The sequence below is a fragment of the Melanotaenia boesemani genome, chromosome 11 (assembly GCF_017639745.1).
Source record: "Melanotaenia boesemani isolate fMelBoe1 chromosome 11, fMelBoe1.pri, whole genome shotgun sequence".
NCBI lineage: Eukaryota > Metazoa > Chordata > Actinopteri > Atheriniformes > Melanotaeniidae > Melanotaenia > Melanotaenia boesemani.
In genome coordinates this window covers 31,004,972-31,024,818 of record NC_055692.1, presented here as the reverse complement: position 1 = coordinate 31,024,818, position 19,847 = coordinate 31,004,972, and the positions used below count along the sequence as shown (strand labels likewise).

Below are 19,847 nucleotides of genomic sequence, written 5' to 3'. Positions count from 1 at the left end.
AAAGCTTAAACCCTATTCCAGGGTACAAGAAGAAGGAAGCAGGTCAAACTTTAGCAGGATATTTGGGAGGAGATGAGTAACCTCAGCATTGTAAAAAAAATAAAAAGGTTGAGTAAATCTAAGACAGTAAGGCAACCAGCTGCAAAGCTTTTTGAGTCAACTAAGTTAATAATGATAACTCTGTGCAATGATCTGACTCTTTTTCTTTTGGATCTGCAAGCAGTCCACATGCACAAAACAAAGATCCGGTCCTGGTTTAATCCTCCCCTGCCCGAAAAGGGGTGGGTTGCTGGTTATCTTCTCTGGTTCTGGTGGTTTGAAGGAGACCATGTTTTTGTTTGCTTTTGTTGTTGTAACCTATCATTGCACTCAACAGGTGAGTTGAGAGTAAAGGATTATAACTACTTTTACTAGTAGTTGTGATAGTATTAAGTATCTACCATTTATTACCATGTGATATATTAAAAATATTATAATGTGGTTTTCTGCTTCTGGGTATCTATTAAGGGAAAAAAGACAAGTATCAGATTGTGTTCAACAGGATTTTGAGCAAAGTTTATACCATAAATTGAAGCAAAATGTCAAACTGTATGTAATAAATATGTCACGTCGGGCTCTTATGGGTTAAAGTGTATCCTCTGACGAACAGGCAGCCAGTGTAAAGATCTCAGAGCTGGACTGATGTGGTCCACTCTCTTGGTCTTAGTGAGGACTCGAGCAGCAGAGTTCTGAATAAGCTGCAGGTGTTGATTTTTTTAGGTAGAACCTGTAAAAACAGTTACAATAATCAAGCTGACTAAAAATGAAAAGATGGACAAGTTTTTCCAGGTCTTGTTGAGACATCAGATCTTTTACCCTTGATATATTCTTAAGGTCATAGAAGGCTGATTTTGTGATTCCCTTACTGTGTTTTTCAAAGTTTAGGTCTGAGTCCATCAGTACACCCAGATTTCTAACCTGGTTGGTGGTTTTTATAGACTGAAGCTCTGTGGTGACCTTTAATCGTTTCTCTTTGGTAATTAATTAATTAATTAATTAGTAATTTCAACTCCATGGGCCAGTTGATATATTCTTATATGTTTCAAACATTTAATCCAGATAAAAGCTATCCGGATTTGGGAATCTAATTTTTCAGGACAGCGGATCACGTATTTCAGCTTACTTTTTCCCCGGTTTTTCAAAGCAAAATAGGATTGGATCCACTTTGTAATCCTACCCTTTGCTGGGATCAGGATAATCCTGTTTTTGGGATCAAAGTTATCCAGATTATACTCAAAAGTTTTGAACAACTCAAACTGAAGGTTTTATGTGGATAACAACTAGGACTGGATTATGTGATCCAAGCCGATTTTGGAATCCGGATTTCCCTTTTGAACAACCCATTTTCAAGATTTGATCCTATACGATAACTTAAATCTGATTGGGTTATGTTTAACAACTGGCCCCAGTAGATAAAAGAGAGTTTGCCCATTTATTTATTTACAGTCTGTTGCTGAGAGGTAGATGGTTTTCAGTTTTCCCGATTGTGGCTGTTGTCAGGATCATCACATAAAGAACGCAAGTCTGCCTAAGTAGTATAAGATTTACTTATTTACTTACTTTTTTAATGGAAGCTTACGCTTGAAAACCATTTCATGTCTGAATATGCCAGTGGGCCCTGATGAGGATCATGCATAAAAGACTTGATGTTCTGTGTAATAAGGTAAAAAAACATATTTGAAAATCTGTGCCTCAGCATGAGTAGTAGAATAAAGTTAGAATATTCCCTGGTCACTTTGTTAGGCACACCGGTTGAATTGCTTGTTAATGCAAATATCTAACCAGCCAATCACATGATGGCAACTCATTGCATTTAGTCATGTAGACATGGTCAAGGTTACTTGATGAAGTTCAAACTGAGCATCAGTATAAGGAAGAATTTAGATTTAAGTGACTTTGAATGTGGCGTAGTTTTTGGTTTGAGTATTTTAGAAACTGTTGATCTGGGATTTTCACACACAGCCATCTCTAGGGTTTACAGAGAATGGTCTGAAAAAGAGAAAACATCCAGTGAGCAGCAGTTGTCACACTTAGCCCTGCGATAGACTGGCAACTTGTCTGGGGTGTACCCTGCCTCTGACCTAGGAACTGCTGGGATAGGGTCCAGTTCCCCCATTACTTTGAATTGGAATGAACAATATGAAAATGGATGGATGGATGTCAGAGGTCAAGGGAGAATGGACAGACTGGTTGGAGATGATACAAAAACATCAGTAACTCAAATCAGCACTGGTTCCATCCAAGGAATGCAGACTAGCATCTCTGAGCACATAGCACTTCCAACCTTGAAGCAGATGGGCTACATCAGCAGAAGCCCACACCAGGTCCTATCAGCTAAGAACAGGAAACTGAGGCTACAATCCACACAGACTCACCAACACTAAACAATTGAAGATGGAAAAATGTTGCCTGGTCTGATGAATCTCCATTTTAGCTCCACATTCACATGGTATGTTCAGAGTTTGGTCAAAACAATTTGAAAGCATGAATCCAGCCTGCTTTGTATCAACAATTAAAGCTGCTGGTAGTGTAATATTTTCTTGGCCCACATTGGGCCCCTTAGTACCAAGTTGGGATTGTTTAACGACCACACAGTGTAGCATCTTCTGATGCTACTTCCAGCAGGAAAATTTCACAAAGATTAAATCATCTCCAACTGGTCTCTTGAACATGACAATGAGTTTACTGTCCTCTAATGGCCTCCACAGCCACCAGATCTCAATCCAGTAGAGCAGCTTTGGGATGTGGTGGAACGGGAGATTCTCATCATGGATGCAGCCGACAAACCTGCAGCAACTGTGTGATGCTGTCATGTCAATATGGCGCAAAATCTGGGAGGAATGTTTCCAAAACCTTGTTAAATCTATGTTACCAAGAATTAAGACTGATCTGAAGGCAAAAGAAACCCAATCCAGCACTAGATAAACGTGAACCTAATGAAGTGCTCGATGATATGAGACGTTTAACATGGAAATTGAATTGAAACATTGAACAGATTCCTGCCAGTGTTAATCTGCTTTACCTTGAAAGATAAAACAAGGTCATCCAGAGTAATGTGTTGAGTGTCAGTCTGGCAATTTCCTGGACATTTCAGCATTTTGATCACAGAATGACGTTGTTTGTCAACCGTCTCTAAATTAAAAGGAACTAAAGAAAAACAAAACCTTTATTTAAACTCTGGCTTCAGTTTGGACCAGATTGTATAAGCCTGTCAAACTGATAATATCCCAGTAGAGGCAGATTCATTAGCGATGAAGTAGTCAATTCTTTGATGCTAATACTGTCTAATCAAGTTGGACACAATCAGCTTTTCAGAGCCACTGGTGTCCAAAACCAATACTGCTGCTGGAAGATGTTAGAGGTTATCTGGAAGTCCTTGTTTGTATTGAACGCATTGTTTTTACTGACTGGAAGCAGAAGGAAATCATATGCTGTTAAACATCAGGATAGCAAAGAAGTCTATTTTCCTGTAAATAACAAAAACAGGGGGTCAAAATATTTATCTGTACTTACCTGCAAACTAAAATACAGCATATTCATAACCAATTATATGTTTTTGTTCAATTTTTATTTTATTTGTACATCACCAATTCAAGCCAAGTCATTTCAAGGCACTTGTAAGATTCAATACTGTACAACATAATTATAATCCAATTCAATCAAATTAATCATGAGCCACATTCATTATTCATAAATTATATACAGTCCGAATTATTGTAATTGTGTTCATCTAAAGCCAAGCCATAAGTTGCTTAGCTAAGATAACCAGTGGATCATTGATTCCATCTTCTCTTCGAATCAGTCCCAGTACTGAGCATGCACAGGTCAGTGGATGAGAAGTGGAAAGAAACCATCAAACTATATAAATAGCTGGAATTTGAAAAGTTTTCCAGAGATATCTGCAGCACAGTAAGCTATTAAAGGTAATTTTAGAAATGGGCTGACTAGTATCCACCACTTTTGTATGCACATGAATCCCCAGAATGATCTGAGCACCTCAACCATCCAGTGAATCCTGCAACGAACCCTGTGAGCGATGACTCAGTACAGGTCCATTGATGCTGAAGTGTGTTTTGAAGGTTGTTGCTTGCAGAGTTGGAGGGCGGGGTTGTTTTCAGCTTAAACGGATGGAGGCCAGGATGACCGTGACACTTGACACCTGACAGCTGCCTCTTATCTCCTTGTGCAGACCTGAGGAAAAACTTTGAGCAGGACCCCCAGGGGAAGGAGGTGCCAATCAACGGGATGATTGTTCTGCACTGTCGTCCTCCGGAGGGAGTCCCTGCAGCGGAGGTAAGGTTCCCCAGTTTCTCCTCTCATGAAAGAGGAGAAGCTTCTGGTCCCATGGAGCAGAAAAGATCTACATCTAAGCATCTTTATTCTGTACAAGTAACTCGTTGCCAGAGAGTTGATTCTGACGTCAGCTCTGCTTTCTCCGACCTTTTAGAGGGTGATATAGTGTGTTTAGGCAGCATCCATAAAGTGCACATCAATATTTAGAAATGAAGGTGTTGCTTCCAAAGTGAGGTGAAGAGGATTCACAGCATAAATTTTAATCATATCCTTCACCCAAAAATACATAATTTAAAAGCATCAGATATTTAGAGATTACATTCCTTGCAGCATTAGATTACTAGTCTGACTTCATTCAGCTGGCTTTAAATGGTTCAGGCCACAAAGCGTACAGTCCAATTACAGTGTCTGGGCTGATGTAGGGAAGAGGAAACTGGGGGGATTGTTGTGGTTTCTCATCCTGTATTTTGTGGTTTGAGCTGTCTTTGAATGTGCTTTGCATCTATGCATCTTTGAAAAAATTCAGGTCAAGATTTAAGCTGTTTTTTGAGCAGATGAATCATTTTCTGGTAGCTGGTATTTTTTTAAGAGGTCCTTTCCAAGCCCCTTCCACATCCACTGCCAGATGCAGAAATTGGGAAAGTTCACTAATGAATGGGACAAGACAGCTTTAAATATGACCAGAAACAAGTGAACTGAAGCATTAAAACTTGAATCTCTGATATATAGGTGCATGTATAGTGAATGCATACACGGCCACATCTACAGAACTGTATAACATTAACAGATTAGGCAATAATACGTCTGATGTCGCTTCCCGGGTTTGACTTCTTTGCAGGCTCCATGGCTGATTTTTCAGAAGGAGCAACACATTTAACTGGACTTAATTTGCATGATCAACTCTTTACACCAGATCTTTTTTGGACATGCAAAAGGCCTGGTGTTGAAATAACCTTTTACATCCTTGATAAAACCCTGGGCAGTTTAAGTTAGGGCACTGGTGGTCATAATACACCTAGTTTGCTTTCTTTAGATTTTATCAGCTGTGAGTGTGTTGTGTTCCCACTGAGGTCTGAGGTTCAGGGTAGTAAAGTCATATTAAGTCCAGTGAAGTTGTGTTAGCACTGCCAAGCTGAGCCTATCTCCAGCTACAGTAACTGAAAGCCTGTTCGGTGTAAACACTTCTCGAATTGTGAATGTTCTGATTTGTGCCTTAGAACACACCCCATGTGGGGGAAAAATTGAAAATGAACATTTTATTTATCCAAATTACATCTTTTCAAGGGCAGTCACTGTTTGATTTTGACATTAGTAGAGAAATAAAAGTGGTCCACAGAGTCCCCTGGAAGAAATGTCTTGTTGCATGTATGATAGACGGTTACTTGCAGTATCAAATAGCTGTGCTGCTAGAACATCTGAACAAATAAAAGTTTGTAATGCAAAATACTCAGTGAGTGACAACATGATTTTTTGTTTTTGTTTTGTTTTTTGGCTAAACTGAATTGCGAGGGACCGAGCTGGTAAAGCATGATGACCGTTAGTTTTAGTCAAAATATGGGTTTTGTTTATCCCCACAACAAATGTACAAATACAATAACTGCCAAAAACAACAAATAAATAAAACCAAATCAAAGCTCTAACTGTAACTTAAGAAATTAAATAACCTCAAACTAACTGTTTAAACCAGTCTGACCTAACAATCAGGAAACAATGGGAAACTTAAATACTGCTGATCAGACCAGTTAAAACACAAGAAGGAAAAGAAACCCTAACAACTAACAATAAAATAAACAAAACCTAACAACTAGTTTAACAATTACTCAAGCATAAAAGGGATTAAAGAAAGGACTAAGTAAAAAATAGAACTGATGTATTTCAACAATGTTAAATAAATGTCTAAATACTTTCTGGAGCCAGTCAGAACTGTTTCGATTGATGCTGCCGATAGCGTGCACATATCTCTCAGCTGTTCTGTGCAACTGAAAATGATAGGGACAACTCAGGAGTTGCTGGATATTGGCCGGGACATGTCTCCACCGTCCTTACCCAATTCTATACCTATGCATCGTTGTTATCAGGACCTCTGCTGTCCATGATGTAGGCTGCTGGTCCAGCAGTTAGAGCATTTTACAAGCAATAAAGTGTCCTTTAGCTCCATTTGCATAAAAATCTGTTCATGTCATCCTGGTTATGGAGATCTGGATCTACTATTTTGATTTTAGGGCAAAAATATAGTTGCTTTTCTGTAACAGTCTGACCTCTTCCTCCTTGTTGATTTTGGAGCTCTCTTGGTCTGTGTGCTTACCTGGCTGAAACTGCATGACTGGTTAAGTTTGGATCTTGTTTACAACTAGTAATTCAATCCAATTAGTTGTAGTCCAATTATAATCAAATTAAAAAAGTTCCATAAAGTTCTCTATTCATCCAGTTTATAATAACTATGTTCATATAGGCCAGGGCTACTGGCTACTCAACAAGGGCTGCAGCCCTGCAGGTTTTCAGTGTTTCTCCACACATCTGACTCAATTTCATTGGATCCAACAGCCTATGAAGTTCTACACAATGACTCATTAATTTGAAGAAATCAAATCGCTAAAACAGTGATTCTCAACTGGTGGTTCCCAACCCAAAAGTGGGTCGAAGGCCTTTACTGGGGAAAATGTCAGAAAAAATAAATAAATAAATCATGTGTTTTTATTTTGAAGGGGATTTTTTGGTGTTTCAGAGTGCTGTCTGTTTACATTTCCTAATAGCAGTGGTGTAATGCTAAATTCTACCCGCTATTATACAGCACTGAATGAGACACGCAGTGTTTATTTACATTTACTAATCGGGCGTGGTAAAATGCAGGTACTAGCCTGACTACATTAAATATGAATGTTCTTACACTGACCACAAAAGAACACAAAGCTCAATGTGTGTTTTTCATTGCAAAGTGTTGCCTCATAACAGTACAAAGCCGTCAAAACTGAAGCAGCATTTGGAAACAAAACACCCATTTCTCAAAGAGAGACCTGCTGTGTACCTTCAAAGATGACTTCAAGACTTGAGGGCATCACAAAAGTGTCTTACTTCTTTGTGCTCAAAGCAAGAACAAGCATTTTTTGTATCTTATCACATGGCACACCATATTGCAATGCTACAGAAGCCCCACACCACTGCAGAGTACCTAATCCTGCAGCCATTAACATGGACAGAGAGGTGTTAGAGCTGTCAGCAGCAGAATAACTGAAAACTATACCTCTGTAAAATGGCATGATGGAGCGATACATACATGGGATGACATCAAACAACACACCATAGCTCGCGTTAAAGGAAGTGGTCATTTTGCATTACAAATGGATGAATATACAGACGTAACAAACAAAGCAGTTTTACTCAAGACGTGTGGAATGGGGTCTTACAGGAACAATTTCTTTGCAGAAGAGAGTTCCCTACTGTTAGGAGACCATACTTTTCTGCATTGGGAGGCCCTGGCAGCAAAGGATATGGTATTAGTGCTTGATGGAACATCAAAAGATGTCATCCAAGTGGTAAACTGCATTAAACATAGTGCAAAAACACACCTGATGTTTCCAAAAATTGTGCCAAGGTCTTGGTAGTGAGCATGCACAGGTGTTGTATCATGACAAGGTACACTATTTTTCGAGAGGTGCTGTCCTGCGTTTACAAAAACCACGAGCTGAAATCACAGCCTTTCCAGAACAATTTTCCTGACTATTTTTTTGACAATATGACAAAATCAATGCTTTTAACAAGAAGATATCTGTGTGGGCAAGTCATATATCTAAAAACCGACAGCAACTGGACACAGGAGGAAACAGTGTAATGAAGAAAACATTCACTGCACACATGAATAAACTTTTTGGGCAGTTTAATGACTACTTTCCCAAGAAACAGAGGGATGATGATTGAATACAGGACCCCTTTGAAATCGACATGGAAAGCATCATGTTGCCAAGCAAGAAAGAGTCAGCTGGTAGAGCCATGCAGTGTCTGAAAAAGAAATTCCCAGAGGTCAGCCTCATTCAGTACTGATGCAGCCCTCCGATATGCCAGTGTCCTGCCCTTGCCACTCGAGCAGTAAAAACCATTACCTTACCATCCAGCACTACCTGTCTCCAAAAGTGTGGCTTCTCAGCTGCTGTTCAGCTGAAGACAAAACGTAGAAACAGACTGGACATTGAGCATGACCTCAGAGATGCTTTGTCTACTATCACCCCTGACAATGGGACTCTTGTCAGGAGCAACAAACCATCACCAGTTCTTCCATTAATTACTCCAGACTTGGGTATATCATGTTAGTGTTCCACCTCAGGTTGAAGTGTGTGAAACACTGCTGGTTGTCACAGATTCAGTGAGCAATCTGAGCTAATTTCATTTTATTTAATTTAATATTTATGTACAGATTTAAAACAAGCTCTTATTTACTTCTCAGCTGCACTTTTTTATGCCATCCCTTTGGCAGGAAATCACCAACTGAGTCAGTCAAAAAAAATTGCTGTAACAGAAATATTTCGATTTTTATGGCAGCCATAAGTTTAATGTTTGATTAAGTGGCTGAATAGTTTTACTAGTGATTATTTTACTTTGATTTTATTTTTAATGACAATGATTTTTGCACACACTTTTAATCATGTTTTATTATGATGTTATTACTCTTTAAGTTCTTTTATGTACTTTTGAGTGCATCTTCCTCACCCCACTGTAATGCTTTTGTTAGTGTGAAAATACATCTGCTGATGCCTTTGAAGACAACATCAGTGATGCTCCTGGAATCATTGGGTGTTCGGGTCTTTCAGCAACATACACTCTCATCCAGGTGACCCAGCCGAGGCTGGTCAGACCTCGACTTGTGTCCAGATGGCTAGCTAGCTACCCTTTCTTCAAGGATCTCCTCTCTTGAGCAACAGCCATCTTTAGGCCCTCTCTGCTGTTTTTGGTGGTATTACGGATGGCTCTCCTTTTTCCTCTCTCCCTTGATGTCCAAATTGCTAAAGGCTCTGGCTTGGGGTGGAGGTGGGTTGCAAAACCTCTGCAACCCACCTCCACTGGGAGGCACCTCACTCTCTATTAAATATTTTAAATATTAAATATTTTAGAATTTTTTGGAACTACTTGTTTTTATTTAGTGTTTGTGCATGTTCACATCTTTAATTTTGAGGTTTAAACTGAGCCATATTGATATCAAATAAATTCAAAAAGTGGAAAATTGTCTTTGATTTGGTTTGTAGTTTAGTTTGGTGGGTTTCAAAGCCAGGCTAATTGACAACCACTGCTCTAAAGGATCTTGTTTCCTGAAAAAGTTCCAGTTTTTGAAAAGCAGAAGCTCACTCTGGTGTGTCATCATCCTTCTCAGACTTGTGTCATCACACTGTGAGAAACTTGATCAACTAGTATGATCCAGGTCCCGGATCTGTAATCCATGTATTGGATTATACTTGTGTACAGATCCTCTTTTGTTGGGATTATTCTTAGGTTTCATCTGTAACTACTGTTTGTGAACACACAACACTGTGTTTGTCTTCATTTCAGCACATGGATCAACGAGAATATAACCGATGACAAAACACAGTGATGTGATGTTAAAGCCATCAAAATCTCAGCTTCAAATCTTTTTCATCACTAGATATAAAAAGTATCACAATAAAAGCTGGGTAAAATATGGTGTTTCATTAAGATGTAATTATGTGTAAAGGCGTAACTCATTAATACTTGTCAGGTCTGTTTAAATGTGGATAGAGCTTATTAAAAGCCTTAGCACAGTTATTTGAAAATACTGCTAGGTTCTGGTTTGAATCTTCTACAGGTGTACAGTAATTAAAGATGTCCTCTAAATCCTCTTTGCTGTTATTCACCATCATTGCATAAGCAATGGATGTGTAAATGACGTGTGCAAGGAAGAGATTTAGGTAGAGGTCAACCTCCAACCCTGCACCATATAAATGATCCAGCATAAAAATGGAGGATTGATGTCATTTCAGCACAGCTCAACCCACAAAGGGGATAAAAATAGTTGAATCTGAGCGGCACTGACGGAACTGCAATCTCCCATCTAGTCCTTTGTCAACACAAATGAGCCCAGCCACAAGAGATGGGAGTGAATAATGTAAAGAGCACGGGGCAGAGATCCTCAGCCCAGTCAATTTCAGCGCACCTCACCCATGAAATATTGAGATGGCATCCATGAGTGTGCCGGTGTGAGGTTTCAGAGTGCAGCTGCATACAGGATGGCTGCTGCTGGTGCACAAAAATGCACGCCCAAATAGAATGTGAGTCTGTGGTTTGGCGTGCGGCACATACACTGTTTGGAAATAACTCTTGTCAGCAGCGATGTCGGGGAAAGTTAATGAGTCTCCAGCTTCCAGAGTGGAATCATTCTGTGGTTACAGGGGTTTATTTAGGGGAGGGTCTGATGCTGCGCAGGGACGTCTCAGTTATTCTAGACATCTTTATTTGCGTGACAGAGGTGTTACAGCAGAATCCTGGCATATGATCCACCGAGCAGTGACTGAAGCTTTAAAGCAATTATTCTCTTTTTTCTCCTTTTGTGTTTTGTTTTGTGTATCTATTTATGGAGCCATAGCAAGAAAGTTTGAAGTTCTGTAGGGAAAAGAAATAGATGTAATAAAGTACGAGGAGTTTTTGACTCAAACTTGTCACAAAAAGGATGCTAATTTTCATCTTGAATTAGCATCGAGCTAACACTAATGTTTAGTTATTAATGAGCCCTGCAGTTGTATTAGAACTGTTAGTAATTTCAGCATGTCTTTATTAAATATTTAATGACCTTTTGTCTCTCTTATTCTTTAGAATTATACACAACGATGTAGCGATGTAGCAAAACCTGATGACATTTTAATTACCGGTTCAGTTTGTACCAGTCGTAGGGAAATGCTTGCAACACAGTTAACATTTCTCATGATAATAAATGTTAAAATTTACAGAGTGATAGTTTAACATAAAATTAGATTGGTTGTCCTTCTGGATGACTGGGTCTGCTTTTCAGCTTGGTTAATGATAATTTTGCAATAAAATTTTGCAATAAAAATGACGTGAATAAGAAGAAGATAGTTGTTATTGCCAGTGGTAAACAGTCTTAAAATCACCCATGCATGACCCGATGACATGAGTTATTTATTACAGTGTCAGTCCTTTAACACTTTCAAATGTTTATGTTTCAAAGGGACTTCTGCATCAGATCGTGAATTAAAATGGGAATCATTATATTATTTGATATACTAGCAAAAGTGGACTTCTAATGATTATATTTTCTCCACCAAAATTTGCTTCAAGTTCAATCAATTGCATTGCATTTCATAGAGAGACCAAACTATATGTCATGACGTTGGATAAATGAATAGCCAGCGGGCAGGGAGCCATACTCTCTGCTTATTCTTGCCACGTAGCCCTTGTGCGGCAAAGTGATACTTTTTTTTTAAAGATCTAGGAATTGGACCCCAAACAAACAAGCTGTAGGGCTGAATTACCTCTAATACTTTATCCCTGAGAGGAAATGAGCACTTTACCGCAGCAAAGCATGGAGTTACAGCCAAGTGGCAGGGATAAGGAGGGAATTAGCACTGGACCAAACCAGTCACAATGTTTTGAACTGTCTATAGTGCATGTAAAACAAGTCAGTTGTAAACCATATGTCTTTGAACGATTTTTACAATACTGGCAGACCAACTATAACTAAAAACCAGGGGGACAAACCTAAAAGAAAATCCACTAATTCCATCTGCATGTTCCATAAAACTGGACATGAAAACATAACTGAACTAATGAAGAGAAAATAATTAGAGGACGGAGTCCACATATCAAACTGAATCATGGACCAAGCACGTCCTTTTGTGGAAACAAGGCTTTTGGATTGCTACATTCAGCTGGTGGCTAACTTTTAACTTTTAACTTCTTACACTAACAGGGTAAAGAACCTTCTTTTATGACCAATGTGTAGCATCTTCTAATGGCTACTTCCAGCAGGATAATGCACCATGTCACAAAGGTCAAACCATCTCTAATTAGTCTCTTGAACATGACAATGAGTTCACTGTACTCCAACGGCCTCCAATCACCAGATCTCAATCCAATAGACCAACTTTGAGATGTGGTGGAACGGGAGATTCTCATCATGAATGTGTAACAACTGTGTGATGCTGTCATGTCAATATGGAGCAAAATCTCTGAGGAATGTTTCCAACACCTTGTTGAATCTATGAGACCAGTATTGAGGAAGCTCTGAAGGCAAAAGCGGTCCAACCTAGAAGTGCTTGTAAATCAGTAATTTTTTTCAAAGCCTTTGTATCAGCCAGACTTTAACAGCCAAACATCTTCAGACATCCACTCAGCAGCTGATCAACAGAGAATAATCTCTGTGTGCTGTAGAGTTGGGACAAGGGTGTGTGACTCGAAGCTGGAACATACAAAAGTTCATTCATACTTCATCATATCTAAAGAGGAGACAATTTTGCTGTAGCTGTCTAAATCCAAACCAAAGATGCTTTTAGTTCACAGATATTTGTGGGTGTGAATGTAGAGCAGATTTTTTAACTGTGGGAGAAAAGAGTCCATGAGAACCTTGTATAATGACTTTCCTTAGAGTGGCTACTCTGAGGGAAAGCGTGAAATGAAAAGCCAAACCGGAAGGCAATTTCACCTTTTTTGAATGAAAGACTTTAATCTGAGATGAATCATTTTGATCTACAGTAGCTCAGAACAGGCCACAGCACAAAGGGGAATCAACTAAATAATTCTGAACTGCGATGTGTGTTCAGCTCAGCAAAGACAGTGCGATGCTGCTTCTAAACAAGTTAGCATTTAACTCGTCACACCTCCTGCCTTCCCTGCACTTGTTACTCCGAGATTCCTCCTCTCTGTTGTTTTCTAATAGGTCAGAGAAAAGTCTCCTAGAGAGTTGCTGATGAGCTTCGTTATAAAACCAAGCAATTACATCCCTCCCAGCTTAGCTCAGAACGAAGCCCAGAGCTCCCTCTGTTTATTTCGTTAAGATAAGACAGTTGGAGATGGGAGTGTAGTGCGGTGCAATGTAGCTCGGAGGGAAGGATAGGTGGCATTTGGGAAGCAGCGGGTGAGGCGGATGGGTGACACAGCCTCACTTTGGGCTCTCCTCATATCTTTTCTGATTAACCTCCGGAGCAGGCTAGCGCAGCCGAGCTCAGCCTGACTCTACCTGCCGCTGACAGGCTTTGCCATCTGAGCAATAAGATGGTGCGTTGTGTTAGTGGCATCCCTGTGTGTGTGTGTGTGTGTGTGCGTGTGTGTGTGTGTGTGTGTGTGTGTGTGTGTGTGTGTGTGTGTGTGTGTGTATGTGTGATTTCCTCACTTGTGCAGCTGATTAGTTGGAAGGAGGATCCGTGGAGTGTATTAGCTCTGTGCTCTGCCGTGTCGCTTCTGATATGCTGCTTAGCAGGGCCCCACTGGCGTCCCTCGGTCCCAGAGCGCATGCCTGACGGAGGCGCTTAATCCATGTAATTGCGTTGATGAGACACTCAGCAATTAAAAAGTTCTGCCTTCACCACCAGCAGCTGAGAGTTGCCCAAAGGGGAAGGAGTTCATGCTAAATTATTACACTGAAAGCATGACTCAGCAGACAGAGCTTTCTCCTGAAAGCACCGAAGCACACCTTTTGTTCTGCAACACCTTGACTTAAATGACCATTAGACCCTGGAGCGGGGAGATGAGGCGCATAGGCAGCAGCGAGCAGAATGCATCAGATGGTGGGGTCTTGATCAGCGCTCTCATCATAAGTCTTGATGATCGCTGCAGTGTCACTCGTTCACAATGCTCCTCTGTCCTCTAATTGCCTCTCAGGCACATTTCTCAGCATCTAATCATCAGCAAATGTCATCTGAATGAGCTGTGTGCATGTGTGGACGTAGATGAGAGGACCTGGCTGCTGTGCAGGGCTGGGGGAGGTGACCTTCAAGGGGAAGGCTGTGTAATGAAATCACAGGGAGGAAGCCCTAATGCCTGGAAACCCCTCTGTCAAGGGCTGACACTGATGACCGCATCGTAATTGAAACAAATGCGCCAATTAGGTAATTCATTTCTCACATCCACTGTCTCACACTCACCAGGCTAATTTGTATGTGTCCCCTTCATCTTTTCTTCCTCATCTCTCCTCCCTCTTCCTCCTCCCTTCTGCTTGTTGAATCTTTTCATCATAACCCGAGGGCTGTTTGCGGCAGACAGCTAATGCGCAACGTGGCCCCCACCACCGTGAGGGTCGGCTTGTGACACACGTTAATTACCTCTTTCAAGTCAGAGATTTCCTCGGATTACATTGAAATAAATACATGAAAAGTTGGCGGGTAGGAAAGGAAGAAGCAGGGGAGTGCGGGTGGGTGTCACCGCTAGTGTCACCCATTCAGACAGACGACTTTAATCATGAGAAATTAGACTCCATCCCCTGCTCCTCTGTCTGTCTGTCATCTAATAAATGATGCTCGGCGCTTAACCTCTGATGAAACCCCTGCGCAAGGCCATCTTTTAATTGTAGTGAAAAAAATCCAGATGTCTTTGAGGATCGGCTTCTGAGTTTTCTCCAAGATGTTTAAAACAAGGGGTCTGATATGCTGTTATTGCACTGTACCCGTCTCCTCTGTAAAAGAAATACCCATTTATTTTAAATAGGTGTAAAAGAAACATTACTGAATGTGCAAATTGATTACTTTGTTATGATTTTCATTACCATGTATATTTGTGTCTGTATGTACTTGCAGTCTATCACCCTTCTGGACTGAGTGTCATTTCTTTTTGCCCAGCCTCTGCATGCCCCCCAGCGCTTCTTATTTGCATCCAGCCTGAGTTGCTCATTGTAAATGGTGCCTGTGCGCTTCCCATAAATCTATCAGCCCAGCCCACTCTGCTATGCTATAAATGTAATTTGCAAATGCAACGATGCAGCTCTCTTCCCAGACTAGAAGCAGTAAAGCGTCACTAAGTTTGTAATTCATAATTAGTTTTCCTCTCAGCTGCTGGTAATTGGTTATAGTGTCTCTTCTGACTGCTTAATGGTGTTGTAGCGATGGTAGCTGTGCTGCCCAGTTGGGACTACTCAGCAGGGTGAGGCTTGTAAGGCACAGCTGACCAGAAGTTAACGCGTGTTGCAGTTTTAATCATCATTTCTTACTTTTTAAGAAATAGAGAAAGAGACTGCAGCTTCCTCTCCACTGGGTCACAGAGATTTCAACGGTTTTATTTTTTTAATTTAAGCTTTCTATTTATAAAATAAAAAACAACTTCTTATGTTCAACTGCAACCTGGGATCTCAGACATTATTTGTGCAGTAGTTTGCAACAATTATTGACATGAATAGCCAGACATTATTAGATCTGAGCAACTCTTACAAGTGTTAGCATTGTTAGAGGACCCCAACTTGAGCAAAGAAGGGGTTGACAAGACGATGGGGCATAAAAAAAAATAAGTAATGAAGAAACATGGGGGAAATTCACAAACAGCAGTGGACAATCATCATTATTTTTTAACACTTTGGGCTTTTTTCAAAACCTCTAACTGCATGCTACTTATATTACTTGTGCTAGTGAAGAAGGTAGTGTGCCATACTGCATTATAGCATAAAGGTTCATTTTAGCCAGTTTACAGTTTATACAAGCAAATGTAAACAATGGCAAAGCTGCATTTATCTTGTTTAATACTCATAGAAGAAATGCTTAAAGCATGCACCCTTATGGTGCAGCTGTTAACTGACCTGATGGAGGAGCTGATGGCTGCCCAGATTTGTAGAAGAAGAAAAGTTATTGCTGGACAGATTTAAGAAAAAATAAACCAAGATCATTTTAAATATGCATATGCGTGATTGTCATGTATTTTGCTTTTGTTTAAACCATTGTTAATGCACATCCTCTAACTTTATTGCTACACATTCCCAAGCTGAAGTATGTGAGTAAAGTCGAGTGGAAATGTCGTTAAACATTTGACTGGAAGTTAGATGATAGAGGATTTTACGATACGGCTGCTGTCAATTTTTCTGCCCTGATCCCAAAGCTAAATAAACCAAAATACAAACCAAATACCAAATACTAACATCCTCTGTTGACACCTTTTTCATCTTGTTTACATCCTACAAATTTGGCAAATTTGTCTTGTCTGAAATAATAACCCCCCCTGAATTTAACAAACCATGTTAAATCATGTTCATGAACCATGTTCTCATTATACTTCAGTATAGATTCTATTTTGCAACAAAAACTTGATGCAGGACTGATAAGATTTTCCTGTTATAGTCATACAATTTCAAATCTGTGAATCTAATTTAAAAAGTTAGGTGCTTCTAGTTCCACCATCTTTGTTTTCTTCACTAGGTCTTGTGTTTCTCCCACCAAATGATGAGTTGTTAAGTGAGATGTCATGCAGTTATATATTAGGATAATCTAACAGACACAAGTTTAAACTTTTTTCAAATGCTTAAATAATTCATATTTCAATCTAATGTGTAATCACCCTTTTTTTCACCTCACGCAGGTGGAATGGCTGAAAAACGAGGAGCTGGTGAGTTCCCTGACCGACGGCAACATTGACACCCGAGCCGACCACAACCTCATCATCAACGAAGCACGTCTGTCTGACTCGGGCAACTACACATGTCTGGCCAGCAACATCGTGGCAAAGAGACGCAGCGCCACAGCCACTGTGATAGTCTTTGGTACGTGGTCCTTGTGGTTGCTGTTATTGCCTGTTACAACACATTACACAGTACTCAAACAATGTTTACATGGCACCTCAGATCAATTTGTTTGGCTTCCTGCACCCCTACACACAAGTGATTAAGAAACCCATCTGTGTTTCTACTGAAGAGTTATGTTTCCTATTTATTCCAATGAATGTATTATTCAAAGAGTCAATTTACTGCCTCTCATTTAAAATCAATGTGTACTTTATGAAAGGAAATAAGCCACTGTGTCTTAATCTTATTTAAAGGGAGTGTTGCTTATTAAGTATTTATTTGCCTGAAGCCTTGAAGAAATGTGGGTTCACCAGCTTTGGTAGCACTAATAAACATTTAGCTTCCCAACCACATAAGAGACAGAGATCATACGGTAAAGTGGTTTAGTCACAGGGCTAAGTGGTCAACTCCAACCTGCCGGGTTGCATGGGTCTGCGTCGCTTTCAGACATTTCTGCTTAAGTGGTGTTTTCTTGGCTTTCCAAAGTTGCAGGCCTTTATCTTAATTCAGGAGCAGAGAACATTGAACTGGCAATTAGGGAAAAAGAAGCTGTATATTCACCAATCTACTCCTGCTGTTCTGCATTGTTGCCTTGCAGCGCCGCGAGCCTGCAGAATCACTAATAGCCCCAGCTCTTCTTAGAATATTTAGCAATGCCAGAGTTCTGAGGTGAAAAGAAGAAAAGAAAGCAATATGTGTTGTCTTGCACTCACTCAATCACTTTCTCTTCTTTAACTGTATTGAACTCTCTGCAGTGAATGGCGGCTGGTCGCTGTGGACTGAGTGGTCACCCTGTAATGTACCATGTGGGCGGGGCATCCAGAAGCGATCCAGGACCTGCACTAATCCTGCACCCCTGAATGGTGGGGCCTTCTGCGAGGGAATGTCCGTGCAGAAGATCACCTGCAATGCACTCTGTCCAAGTCAGTTCCACTTTTTGTCTAAGTATCAGAAGTTTTAATAGGCAGAAACAAATTGTATAGCAAAGGAAACACTTTTAGAAGGAATTATTTAGATTTAAATTCATGTTTTTGTTTTCTTAAGTTTTCAAATTGATTTAGCTTTTGCCTTCTTTTCAAGGGCTGTGCACTATTTAGCATGCCACCCAGTTTAACATTTGGAATATTTATCCCCTGCAGATATCTGGACTTAAAGAGCTTGAATGAGCTTAAACTACTGTCTCATCAGCATTACAGACATCCAATAATATAGATTTCAAGGGAGAGATCCAGGGGTACAGGATCCAATATCGCTGTACCCCTGTGTTTAGCACAGGCATTTTGGCCTAGACCAGAACACATATGATCATGCAAACCACTGCTCTTCGTGCTCCACTATGAAAATCAACTGTGCAACTCCTTAAAGCCACAGAAACTTTGCAGTTAGTTAGCAAGAATCAGAAAGAATAGATACATTATATATTTTCAAAAAGTGTGATTTGTTAATAAAATGAACATCTATACTCCAGCACAGTGATGATTATTAGAGAAGCATTCATCCTACTGTGTGTTTGAGAGAGAAAGAAATAAAGGACATGAGAAAAGATAGATCAGATGAAAACTCTTCAAAAGCAGTGTCTCTGTGTCTGCTGCTTGTTCTTCTCATCTGGAAATATTATTTCCACAAGATTTAAAAGAAAAGATTGAATGGTTTTCTTTTTCAACACAATTCAGTCAGATGCCGAATTATTGGATTTTCTGATAGAGGAGCAAACAGCTGCCTCACTATTAATGTGTGGACAAAAAATTAAATATATAAATAATATTAAAACGATTTATATTTCTGTATGTTGTCTTTAACAGAAGCTGCCTCTAACACATTTTTACCCAAAAGTATCTGAAGATCAGCCCACAACCAATAGCAAATAGGCTAATAAAGATAATTAGAAAGCTGCTGAGTCACTGTTAATGTTGATGAGTGATGGTTAAAAAAAATCATGTTCTCACTTTCAGTTTGTTCAGGAAGACATAAAATAACTAAATTTAAGATGTGCTGTTTTAGCCAGTGAAAACCACCAGTTAACCAGCTGTTCTCCTGGTGAAAACACTGATCAGTAATTTAATAAATGTAATAACACAAGCTAACATGGTAGTAAAACAGGTGTCTTATTATCACTTCATCATAACTTTGTCAACAGCTAGCATGGTCATAACTAACTCTCTGGTATGGATCGAACTTAATGGGTTTATTGGATCTCTTTACCCAGAACAAGAACTCACTGATGTGATATTATAATTGTTAATGCTAGGTTAATTAAAAGCTAAATAAAAATAAAATCTACGTGGCAGTATCCTGTCTTTTCAAGCTAGTGAGAGATAATGTGTACAGGTTTTGCTTGGAAAGTGTCAAGAGTTATAGGTGATGATAAAATAAAAAGTAACAGAGGAGATGCATTTTTTTTTAAAGGAGGAAAGACAAGGGAATCCAACATCAAAGTATGAGTTTGAAGTTCTGAACCATATATTCAACAGCTGTCTGAAACAACAGGAACTGTTTCCAGCTGTCTGCTTCTCAGTCTCCATTTCCACAGTGTACACATAATCAACACATGTAAAATGAACATATGTTGAAGATGTTTAATTCAGCTACACATACCTTGTCACCTCTATGCAGATGTGGAGCCCCTGCAGATCCTGCAAACTGCTGCTCATGTTGAACTCCGCTGTGACTCTCCACATATTGTCTTGTTTATCAGAAACACTCAGAGGCTTGGAAGCTGGGTTTGCAAGATCATCCACTGAGGCTGCCTTTGTGCAAAATATATATATATATATATATATATATATATATATATATATATGTATAT

The 19,847-nt window shown here is 39.7% G+C and overlaps 1 protein-coding gene across 3 annotated transcripts in view; it reads left to right on the top strand.

The window, feature by feature from the left end:
- The window catches only part of unc5db (unc-5 netrin receptor Db), a 280,454-nt gene that overhangs the window by 161,804 nt on the left and 98,803 nt on the right, over positions 1-19,847 (top strand). For all 3 annotated transcript variants that reach the window (XM_041999262.1, XM_041999261.1, XM_041999263.1), the window contains 3 exons: positions 4,229-4,332; positions 16,840-17,020; positions 17,797-17,964. In XM_041999262.1, coding sequence (XP_041855196.1) covers positions 4,229-4,332; positions 16,840-17,020; positions 17,797-17,964 — 453 coding nt within the window. The remainder of the gene's footprint in view (positions 1-4,228; positions 4,333-16,839; positions 17,021-17,796; positions 17,965-19,847) is intronic.